The sequence below is a fragment of the Babylonia areolata genome, chromosome 6 (genome assembly GCF_041734735.1).
Source record: "Babylonia areolata isolate BAREFJ2019XMU chromosome 6, ASM4173473v1, whole genome shotgun sequence".
Lineage (NCBI taxonomy): Eukaryota > Metazoa > Mollusca > Gastropoda > Neogastropoda > Buccinidae > Babylonia > Babylonia areolata.
The window spans coordinates 23975373-23987872 of NC_134881.1; the positions used below are offsets into that span (position 1 = coordinate 23975373).

General features: G+C 44.9%; 1 protein-coding gene across 2 annotated transcripts in view; it reads left to right on the plus strand.

Moving 5' to 3' along the window:
- The window catches only part of LOC143283331 (arrestin domain-containing protein 3-like), a 202283-nt gene that overhangs the window by 129232 nt on the left and 60551 nt on the right, over positions 1 to 12500 (plus strand). For both annotated transcript variants that reach the window (XM_076589530.1, XM_076589531.1), the window contains one exon: positions 9830 to 9963. In XM_076589530.1, the coding sequence (XP_076445645.1) occupies positions 9830 to 9963 (134 nt within the window). The remainder of the gene's footprint in view (positions 1 to 9829; positions 9964 to 12500) is intronic.

Sequence of the window (12500 nt, forward strand, 5' to 3'; positions counted from 1 at the left end):
GGTTTCCCGTCATAACATGTTGAATATCGTTATCGTTCAATAAAATATGTAGCTGGGTCTGTGTAATATATTGTTCAGCTTTGATGTTCAGATAATGTGGGAATTCATGTCAGTGGTGCACATTTCATGCATGTGCACATGCCGTAAACCTGCTGTTTCCCAGGTTTGGTCCTTGAAACTTTTTTTTTTCCCGTGGGAAATAGCGAGTGTCGATTAGCAGGTCCTTTGTGACCTTGCTTTAAAAAAAAGGTCCAGCTTGAAAAGAAACGTTTGTGGATCCCACGCTTTACGCTAAACTGTTCGTCATTACATTTAGCAGTGCTTTTGTGGCCCACATATGCTGAGACGAAATGTTTCGATACTTCTTTTCAAATAACAGAGTTGTCGTCTCAGAGGTCTGTGTTTGTCCCGTGGTTGCAAAAGAGTGCATTTATTCGGGCGATTCGCGACTGTTCAGTTGACTCTGTAAGTTTAACGAAACCTAAAAGAGGCCGATCACTCCGGTATAATAGATCTTGTAGTGCTTTGTAGCGCCTAAGACCAAGGGCTGCACGTGAAACCAGAAACAAGGAAATTACAGACCGGAGGCGTTTATGTTTAACAGGGAAACGACATGTACAGCTACTGAATTCAGTCACCATTGTGTACTGTTTGCGTGCATTGCTCAAACTTCGCTTATGTTGACTTAGCTTACTTGCTTTCTTGCTCTCTCTCTCTCTCTCTCTCTCTCTCTCTCTGTGTGTTAGGGTAAGAAGTGACGTGGGCGATAAGAGTAATCTGATACGGCTTTGCCAGTGTATGTGTTTCGGTTGGTCTGGTGGACTTGGGATTTAGGGGAAGATGGAGCAAGGGCAAGGGAAAGCTATGCAACCTAAGTGACGAGAATATTCTCACCAGTCAGCTAATGCGTGAGGGGGCGGGGGGGAACACACACACATACATATACACACACACGCGCGCGCGCGCGCGCGCGCGCACACACACACACACACACACACACACACACACACACACACATACCAAACAAAAACGAACGCAGTTTCAGTGTACATAAACCATTAGATATTTCAGTAAATGAGCTTCGGTGTCTGGAAGAGAGGAACTGATCAATGTGAGCATTATGGGATTAGTGAACACTGAAAAAAACAAACAAAAAAAACCAAACAAACAAACAAAAAAAAAAACCCACTTGTATCAACGTTCCAGTCAGTAAGTGCATATTATAGTAGAAGTGCCAAGAAGAAAGACGAAAGCGCGATACATCACTATAGTTTATAGGTCACACATGAAACGCTATTTTGTGAAGATGCCTGTACATCTGAACATTGACTGATTGAGCTAGACTATTTTGGATATTTCAATGTTGATAGATCGTCGGTTTCCATGTCATACTGTTAGTGAATGTGTATGTGTGTGTGTGTGTGTATGTGTATGTGCGCGTGTGTGCGTGCGCGTGTGTAATTAGAGAGAGAGAGAGACGCCTGAAATGATCCGAAGAGCGTATGGGTCGTTATCGTGACATCTAAGGTTTCTCCTTGCGCAGCTTTGTGAAGGAGCACCTTCCTTTTTGGCGCAACCGGAAATGAACAATCTCATTCCGGAGCGGCCTGTTAAGCTTCTTCAGCCTCTCCACCCTTTCTCCCACATCCACACCCAAAGGCTTGACCCAGTGCAGAGAAAAGCCGCCAGTTAATTAACGTCTACCCGAGCAAGTAGATAGGACAGATCAGGCAGTAAGGTGTTAATTACTTGGTGATGGGTCTCACCCGACAGTGAGTAGGGTGGAGCTGGTGTTTTTACGGTGCGGTGGCATGTGTGATAGGATAGAATTCTATTTTCAGAGCGGATGTTCGGTTCCATGTCTTTTAAAGTTTTTTTTTCCCTTTCCTTTTTTTGGGGGGGTGGGGGGGGGTGGGGGACACCCGATCCCCGTCCTCCCGCCCCCTTCAATCAAGTATGCCTCTTTGCCAGAAAATCATGTCCCACTTTGATGTAGAAAAGGGGGAAAAAAAACACGTTAAAAAGCGCTGGGCTTATTGTGGTCATGATACGTGCTTTCCCTTTCACACACACACACACACACACACACACACACACAGTTGGAGGACCTTTTTAACGTCGTCATTACCCATCACTATGTCGAATGGAATGTAATCAGAAGACGACTGCAACAGAAACAAAAACAAGCGATGACGAAGCTCCATTGCGGCAGAGAATAAACGAACCGATAGACCTGAAACGGGCGTACCTGTGGTTGACTCAGTGCTTGCCACAGTAGCTGATGACCGTTTTGAAGTTAGATGCCAAGATGATTTTGCATGACTGGGTAAATGATTAACTCACTCCGAAACATACGGCAGACTCTTCACGCAGATTTGTTCCTTGCTTGAAATTGACTCAAAATGAAGATTGATACTACAGGAAAATAAAGAAAACGGAATAGAAACATTGCCCACATCCACTTTCGGACCGGCACCGTTCTTTACGTTGAGCTTTCAGCAGTGTCTCAGCAACGAGTGTCACGAACACAAGCGCGGAGAAATTGATGGAGACATTGCTTCTTCGTAAATTTCTGTTGGACTTGGCTGTGATTCGTTCATGAAGCAAATACACCTCAGACATAGACGACATCACAAGAAGCCAGTGTTCCACATTCCACCTTGACGGCTTAAGAACTGCGGTCACGCACAACTTATACGACGAAAACAAACTTAGGACGACATACACAGGTTAACAGGCAGACACAGCAGATCGAATTCTCTTCATTTTACATGGATGTGCAACATTGATGAGGTCATCCCTGTGTGTTCTCCAGGTCTGTTCAACCAGAACTGTGGCCACTCCAGACCGCGATTAACCACGACTCTAAAGCACAGATTGCATTATTTTGTCACATCTGTGCAGTGTGTTTTGGAAGGCTTTTGACCGCTGCCTGACCACTACTGGCCACTGACATTTATCGCATACCTATCTTTTGTGATTGTTATGCAGTATTAGGATTTACTGAAAATAGTTGGCCACTTGCTGACTACTGCTGACCATTTCTGACCACTAATTGCAACTGCAGACCTCTACGCAAACGTGTTAAGACTGCTGTGTTTAGTTTTGTTTTTGCAGTATTATGATATGTTGGTTGGTTTTTGACCACAAACTGATCACTGCTAGCCTCAACTGATCATAACTAACCTATTTATAACTGTTCAGAATGTATTACTTTGTGACTTATGCACTGTTAGGACTTCTTAACATCATTTGGTCGTTTACTGACTTCTGCTCATATCCGCTGATCATTTCTGACCGCAACTGACAACAACCGAAATGTTTTTAGAATGCGGTATTTTATTATGTTTATACAAAAACTATGACTTCGTTACCCAGTTTGGCTATTCACTAACCAGTACTTTTCACTACTCTAAAGCTTTGTTGCGTTGTTAACATCAAGCATTATGATTACTCTCATGAATCAATATTTGTACCTTTTCATCGGTTTTGACCACTACTAACCTCCACCTAAAAGTGCATGTATAATGAAACATACATAGAACGGAGGGGGTGGGGGACTGACCTGGGAGGACATAGGCCTACCAAAAAAATGATTGTAGGAACATAGACCATGGTCCCAAAATGATACGTCTTTGACTTCTACTGTTAAAACAGCTACTCTTGCTTCCGCTCATCAGCTCTTACTGCTTGGACCCATAGCAGTTCGGTAGTTCGGGAACTTGTTCTGAGACATCTTTTTTTCATCGCCTCGTGGGGCGTGGAAAGGTATCGCACCTATAGGTGTGCATCCCCACCACACAGCCCAGCTCTGGAGCCATGACCCCGTTCATCCAAACACCAGTCGTTTTAACTCAACACCTGTCATAGCCAGCGGCGAAAAACCTTGATTCAGCAAGGTGTAAAGGAACTGGTGAGAAGGTTCGCGGTGCACAGATTGTGCTAGAGCTGACGTTACACTGCACTTGGGGGAACACTGCACTTGGGGGAACTGCTGGCAATCAATTTCCTTTCATCTTATCTGTCGCTGTGAACCCCGGACACACTCCTGGTCGTCCGCTCTATCGTACACGCCATACACGCCACACATCAAGGCAGAAAGCGTGGCCTGTGTAGATGCTGTGCTGCAGATAACTCGTTGAAACAGGTTGGTTTTGTTTCCAAATAGTTGTTCGACACTTCTCAAAGTTTTTTTTGTTTTTGTTTTGTTTTTGTTTGTTTGTTTCTGGGGTTTTTTGTTTGTTTGTTTGTTTTTTGTAACGCCATTGCTCGATTATAGCTTTCTTATCGTTACCGCCGGGCCTTTTTTTCTTTTGTATCTGTGGACTGCAATAACATCCAATTATCCAGAACCTTTACATGCAGCGTCGTCATGCATTCCGTGAAGAGGAAACGGTCTGATTGTGGATAGTTTAGTCTGCCTTTGAAATTTTGATTTCTCACGGGAAGGAAAGTGCCTTTGGTCAAAGGTGAAAGAGTTGTGGCGTCCCTTTCTCAAATGGAAACCACACGACGAAATAAATACAAGACTTCATCTGACACAAGCACACCGACAAAAAAGTGCTTTAAGTTGCTCATTTATTTTCACCCACTCCTTCCCTTTCCATATAGAACGCCTAAGAATGACAGAGAAGGAATGAGATTTTCTGCCTATGTTCAGTTGTCCACACGATCACACTGGTCTCCACAGACAGTGTCTAACCACATATGATTAAACTCCGTTCTTCCAAACCGAGCCCATTCATGCCAATCAGCTGTTTGTTCTGTGACGGAGCAAAGTCAGGTGGCTGTGATAAAGGACCCCAATTATGATAGGCATTGCAGGCGAAGAAAATGAACTTATGCAGCCAGCTGAACCAAACAACCCTTCCCGGCGTACCACAGAGGAAAACACACATCACAAGACGTCACATGGATGCAGTTATGCATCTCGTGGAAACAAAGCCCCAGACGGGTGCGAACCACGAAACAATCAGCTCACCACCAAAGAAGGAAAATTTAGCTGCTGCTGCGCTATTTGTTGTACCGAACGGTAAAATAAACCCGCCAGAAACGAATAAATAAATGAATGATATTATGAAATGACTGAACGAACAGCATTTACCAGTTGCGGTCATTTCTCAAGCCACCAGGGTTAAGGTTAAGGCCACTGATAGGAGGGTCTGAGAAGCTGTTACCTCTGATCTCGCGGGGGTTGGAAAGATGTCCCCATAGACAGAGGTCTGACCCAGAACAGCGAAACGCCATTAGCTAATTAACACCCGACTGACCGGGAATGATTCCCCCACCAGCGAAGTGTTAATGAGCCACTGATGTGGTCCACACTTCGGGGCTGCTGCAGAATGGACATATGGTACAGTACTGGTGATGGGACACAGTGTCGATTTCAGAGCGGACGTCCGGCTGTTGGTAAAGTATCTTGGAAAAAAGAAAGGCTGCTCTTGTTGCTGATACTATGACAATAAGATTTACTAAGACTGTTTCTGATGCTACTGCTGCCACTGCTTTTGCTGCGGTCCAGCTTTTAATGGGGCTGTGTGTTAGAGGTTGTCGATAAGGCCAGACCCAAGGAATTATTTGACTATAAAAGAAAAACACGTGATTACAGTACTCCTTTGGGCATAGCCCCCTTCCATCATGACCCACCAGAGAACGTTCTCAAGACTCGTCCACCAAACCCCGCGGACATGAACAAGGGTATCGAGCTTCCAGCAGTTAACACCTGTCTACAATGCTGGGCCAAAGTACCTATCAGCAAGGTGTTAGTTTACACACGGACGTGATCTGTACCCTGCAGTGTGGTAGGTATAATATAGATTAATCAGCTGTTAACCACCCTCTGCACCAGCTGTGGCGGAACTGAAACAGTCAGTCACTTCTGTATACTGAAGGTGTTTCACTGGACAGAGGTTTGGTTGTAAACTGTTTCCTTACATTGTCGCCTTGACGGATTGTGTGGATACCCCGCTAACTTCACGAATCACACCATTGGAGACTTGTACAAATGGGTAAACAAAAATTTTGTTTTACTCGAAGCTCTCTTTCTGAAGATAGTATGCTTCAGTCTCTTATGGGGATGAAAACAGTATTCATGATACATGATTATCTATAGGAAAGTTGTAAACATCTCCTCTCTCTCTCTCTCTGTATGTGTGTCTGGTTTCCCTCTCGCTTTTACTTGTTGAAAACAGAGAGAGGAATTACGCGATCATTGACTTGGGGCCTGCCTCAAAGTTACAGACAACCAAGCACAAAACCAAGGAGAATTGTGTTGTAACTACCTTTCTCCATCCGCCAGGTCTGCCCTCCAAATCAGATTAAATCACAAGCTGCCCCCAAAACCTTGCGTGACCATTTTCGTTCGCTTTCCCGGTCTCTGTCCCCAGGTACCCTAATTAAATTGGCCCCATTCCGCCTAGCCCCCAATGTCGGGTTGAAGTCGCTTTCAGCCCTACATTTTACCATTGTAGTTGGAACAGGGAGTGTGTCAGTTGTATGAAAATCGAAGCCGTCTCAGTGCCAGTTACGACGAGTTTAAGTCGCTTTTTCCCATCTGAAACTCCTGGTAAGATTATACATGTTTGCGGCCTTGGTTAGCATCACAGGCTGACGACTTGGAGGTTTGGTAACGTTACCCATCGGAAGTAGATGATTGTTATTTTTCTGCCCTGAACGGCCTCTGCCCAAGAGTGAGTGTGGCTCGGGCTCAACAGGGAAAAATACCTCCACCACACATCGAGTGTCATCGACTTCTGGATGCGCATTTGAGACTGTTGCTCAAATTTCTTAATCAGCATTGCAGGTATCTAAAGGTTTCGTGCCAGAATATGTTACAGTCTGTCGCGTGGTCTCACAAGCTTTGCGTTCTTCATTATCATCGTCAGCAGCAGCTGATAAAATAAATTAAGGAATAAAAAGGGGTTAAGTATAATGTGGTTCTTCATACCATGCTGTCTTAGTGACTGGTTTTCAACTTCTCACCTGCGTCCATGCCTTGGTTGAGTTCAGTCTCCGGTGTCTGTCGTCGGAGGCGTGGGCTGCAGTCTGGTATAGTGAGTAAAGGGTTGTTGTCGTTTGTTGTGTGTGTGAAGAGTATATTGTGTCTGAACAGACATCACTGAACATCACTGAAGTGAGTCAACAGCAGTGTATTATCTAGTTCGGTGACCTCAAGGGGACCTGACAGTGACGAATCGAACTTTTTAGTTCCGACGCTGATTTCTCTTTAATTATGTGTTTAAGGTGATGTCCGACGTCCCCAAACCTTCCATTTCGAAATTAAGTTTGTCTTTCATAATTAAGTATCCTATTTAAAAGTGGATTGTGAGAAAATGGAAAAATTAATGATTTGTCTTTCACAATTAAGTATCCTATTTAAAAGCGGGTTATGAGAAAATGGAAAATGATGTGTCTTTCACAATTAAGTATCCTATTTAAAAGCGGATTATGAGAAAAAGGGAAGTGATTGCAATACATAATACTTTAACACCGCCTTGAGTTGTTTCATTGAAGTTATTTCCTACTGACTGGGAAATCATACTAGGTCTGTTGACAAGCTGGCTCTAAAAAGGAGCCTTCGCCCTTTAAAACTTTGGGATTTTTTCCAGTCTTTGCTAAAAGATGTGTGTTGTACCACACGTTCGCTCCTTGGCAGAAAACATCGGTCGAACGGAGTCTTTGCAACAGACTTGTGGCCCCGAGGGACTACCGTCTGTGACATTCACTCGCCGTCTTGGACGGTCGTGGAGGAAGGGTAAAAATCCGGCTCTTGTTCACAACAGTGAAAACGAGAACATCGCTTTTCTTTCCCGGGAGTCTGGACGAACCTCAGGCCTCCACCTCTCAACCTCCATTCCTACCCCTCTCCTTTCCTTTGCGCCCGCTTTCGTCCTTTCCGTGGTTGTGGGAGGGGTGGGGGGAGGCGTTTGGATCTTATTAGGGGCTGTCAGAGGGATGACCCTGCCAGAGACGTCAGACGCTGGCAGCCGCTGATTTGTGACCAGTATAGGATCAAAGGAGATTAGCGGGTGTAGGCGTGCGGAAAGGGGGCCAGAGAGATCATTAGATCATCTCTAATCTTCTTAATCAAGGGGGCCCAGCCCACGGCAGCGGGGTCGGAAGAGAAAACTTTACGGCTTTTGGAACCGAGAGAGAAGTGGTTGGTTGGGTTCGGTTTCTTGAAGGAAGGGGGCGGAGGGGAGGGGGGGGGGAAGGCGGGGAGGGGGGGGGAGGGGCATATTTCTTCCATGTGAGAGTGTGCTACGTGTGGCCGTGTAGATTCCTCGTGTAGGATTTAGCGAAGGGATGCATACATTGTTGATTGCTGCCATACTGTTTGATGCCAAGTGCAATTATCAGTACGGTGGTTTTAGGATTACAGTTCCCTTTGTGAGGAAATTTTTTTTTCGTTTGTTTTGTTTTTTGGTTTGGGTTGGGTTTTTTGCTGTTGGTGGTTAAATTAGATTGGAAGATCAGCTTGTGGTTTGATTCTGTGGTATATGTGTGCCTTGCTAGAGTTCTAAAGAAAAAGAAGAAGAAAGATACAATCATGAATAACATTATGTGATACCGATTGATTGATTGATTGATTGGCAAGTTTTGTAATGTAACATTGATTGATACATTTTGTAGTGTATGGAGACAAAAAGGACCCTTCTCTGTCTTGTGTTTTGTTGATTAAAATGCACGCAGATCACTTTTTTGTGGTCAAGTGCTGAGTGTTAATCAATCATTGCAGGACGTTAGGTACAACTTAATCCCTGTGAGTGTGACACAAAAGAAAAAACAAAACAAAACACACACACACACACACACACACACACACCAGAACTGTGGGCTGATTTCCTTTTGTTCTCGACACATCGTAACGTTCGATCGTGACCGGTGCCTGACCGGTTTCTGTAATTCTTTTTGTTCTGGGTACTTGTGTAAAGGTCGTACTATGGTCTAAGTCCACAAGTCCTTAATGCGCAAACGTATGACTGTGTGTGTGTGTGTGTGTGTGTGTGTGTGTGTGTGTGTATACTCAGAGGACTTATGGGTGCTTGGTATACATTGGACTTTGCATGCACAAAAAAAGAAACTTAAAGACTGCATCGTCTCCCGCAGCTGTCGAGCGAGGGAAGGTGGTGATGGTGGGAGGAGTCTCAGCTGTTCTACCCCCAGCCGTTGATCCGAGTTGAGTTTATTAATCTTAAGACCGAACAGCAGGATGATTTATGGGAAGTGAGGAGCTGGTCACTGAACTCGAAATCTGAGACTGATCCGTTGAGAAGCTCAGAACTGTAAATTGGTATCATTTGTGGGAGAGAGAGAGAGAGAGAGAGAGAGAGAGAGAGAGAGAGAGCAATAAAGGTTGTTATTCGATAAAATCTTTGGCGCACACACACACACACACACACACACACACACACACACACACACACACACACACACACACACACACACACACACACACACACACACACACACACACACGCGCGCGCGCGCGCGCGCGCACATACAGACATCGACCTCTATGTGTTAAAAAAGAAAAGCAACCAATTTTCTGGTTTCCTCATCCTGCTCCAATATCTCTGTCCCCCATCCCTTTCTTTCTCTTTCCCTCCATCCCATCCAGTCTCTCCCCTCACTCCCCCTCTTCTTTACTCTCCCTCCCCACTTCCACCCTGCCGTCCCCAATCTCTTAGATCTCTCCCTCTCTCAGCAACACGACACCAATCACTCGAATCATGCACTCATCAGCGATCCCGTCCATCACGTTTTCTGTGTGGATCCATTATCTTCCATTTACATCTCTTTTTTTTCTCCCTCCCTGTCTCTGTCGCAGAGCTGCTCCCCTGAGGATGGACAAAGTGGAGAAGTTTCAGATTGTCTTCAACAACCCCACCGCTACCTACTTTGCCGGCGAGACCGTCTATGGCTACGGCTGGATCGTGGTCAAGGAGGCCCTCTACGTGCAGAGTGAGTGGTGAATCTTTTTTTAAAAATTTATTTACTTATTTATTTATTTACTTTATTGGTGGTGGTGGTGGTGGTGGAATGGCGATGACGCTGACGACGTTAGTAATACTGTTGATTATGGTGGTGACGATGATGATGGCATGGTGATGATGATGCTAATAAAATGTTGATAATGATAAAGATGATGATGAGACTACTAAAACGATAACAATGGTGAAGAAGATTATGATGATAGTGATAATAATGCTGCTGCTGCTGCTGCTGACAATGATAATGATGATGATGATAACAGCAATAGTGATGATGATGATGATGGCGATGATGAAGTAATAGTAACGTAACCTCATTTAAATGTTTGCAAAAGGATGGTTATGGACTGCAGTTCAACAGGCGAAAAAAACAAGAAAGCGAGTAGGGGAGACAGACAGACAAGATGGACAAGATAGTTTCGTGTGTATTTCAGTCTCTGTTTTATCTATCCTTGCATTTGCTTCAGGCACCTCGCACTGCCTCGTAGCTATGTGGTATGGATAGAACATTGGAGGTGGCATAAAATGGCGTTTGGTGAAGCTCATTTTCTGGGGGTATTCATGACTTAAAGGATTGACAAAAAGTTCGTCGATGGATTTTAGTACTGTCTGATCATAGCACAAAATACGCATAATATTTAGGTTTTGAAGCTGATTGCCTGTTTGAATTATCTATACACAATGAAGTGTTTCTGATAAGACCGAAGTAAGACGAACAATATATCACTGGTAAATGTCTGTAAGAGTTAAACAATAAATTAAGATAAATTGAACTCTCTCTCTCTCTCTCTCTCTCTCTCTCTCTCTCTCTCTCTCTCTCTCTCTGTCTCTCTGTTTCTCTATTTGTCTCTCTCTCTCTCTCTCTCTCTCTCTCTCTCTCCTTCCTATCCCCATCTCTCCTTTTTCTCCGTCTTCCCAAATGTTTGTTTTGTTGCCCCACCTTGGTAGTGTCTTTTCCGATGCGCGTTGATTAGATAGTAAAAAATGCTGGGAGAGAGAGAGAGAAAGAGAAGGAGGGGGGTGGTGGTCTTGGGACTGAGCGGCAAGTGCAGAAAAAAACAACAACAGGTAAGCCGGCAGCTGTTCTGGAACAGATCCCTTCCCAAGTTCGGCAAGCGTTGATGCCCATAATGCCCGCCCCTCCCCCCCCCCCCTTCCCTACCAACACACACACACACACACACACACACACACACACACACACCCGACCCCCCTCTTTCCCCGTCCATTGATTTCCACCCTCAGTTTCTGTTTTCCCATTTTCTGTCCCGTGCTTTGATCACATGTTTAGATTCGTTTCCAAGCGTTTCCTAAAGGCTTTTTGAGATGATGTGTGATGTGGGTGTGTTGAAGGCTGAAGTGATGGACTCTCTGTCCGTCTTTATCCCTTTGTCCGTCTTTCTTTCAGTCTGTTTTCATTCCATTCCATGCTTCCATCACCTCTCCTCTCTTCCTTCCTCTGTTATCCTCTCCTTCTCTCTCTCTCTCTCTCTCTCTCTCTGTATCTCTCTCACTGCTCTCCATTCTTTCCTTGCTACCTGTTCACGTCCTGGTCTTTTCGCACTCTACTGCACCTTTCTGTGGATTATTATTTTTTTTTTTTTTTTTTTTTTTGTTTTTTTGTTTTTTGGGTTTCGGGCGAAAATATGAAGTCTGAAGCAGGTAAAATTGTAGACTGGGAGAACAAAAAAGAGTGATTAAAAGAACAGGGTTGCTTTTTCGTTTGGGGAGATGGAGGGGGATGTGGGGGTGGCTGGGAGATGATATAATATTTTTTTCCCCAGACATCATTGATCGGCACGTGCAGCAAGAGAGAAGCCGATAGCGGTGCTGGAACACGTGGCGGAAGTTTCGAAATGATTGATTTCCTCCATCATCGCCTTGCTGTTATCCCCTCCCGCTTTGAACATCACCTGCCTTCCAACCCCTACCCCCAGCCCCTCACTCCCCCAACCTCCTTTGCGCCACACTTACTTTCCATTCCACTATATATATCTCTCTCTCCATCTCTCTCTCTCTCTCTCTCTCTCTCTCTCTCCCTCCTTCCCTCCCCCCTCCCTCCTATCTCTTTCTCTGTCTGTCTGTCTCTCCCCCCCCTTATCCTCTCCTCTCTCTCTCTCTCCTCTCCTCTCTCTCTCTCTCTCTCTCTGTCTCTCTCTCTCTCTCTCTCGTATATGGCTACAATGCGTTCCCTGGCGGCTAAAAGCGAGTGATACGCGGAAAAGGGTCACATATCCATTGTTTATGATACCACACATTATAAACCACCACAATATAACACGAAGTTTAATACGATTATGAAATATATGCTTTCGGATGCACATTCACATACAAATGCCACACTCCCACCTGCCATCCCCTCTACCCTCCCTCTCTCTTTCTCGTTGGCTTACCCATAACTCGTTTGTAGATGTACCCGGCCTGCCCCCACTTCCCTGCCGATTTCAGCTCGTCTAGTAATACACCCTCACCCCTCTGTTGCACTCTTCTCACCTGTTTCATCCTAGC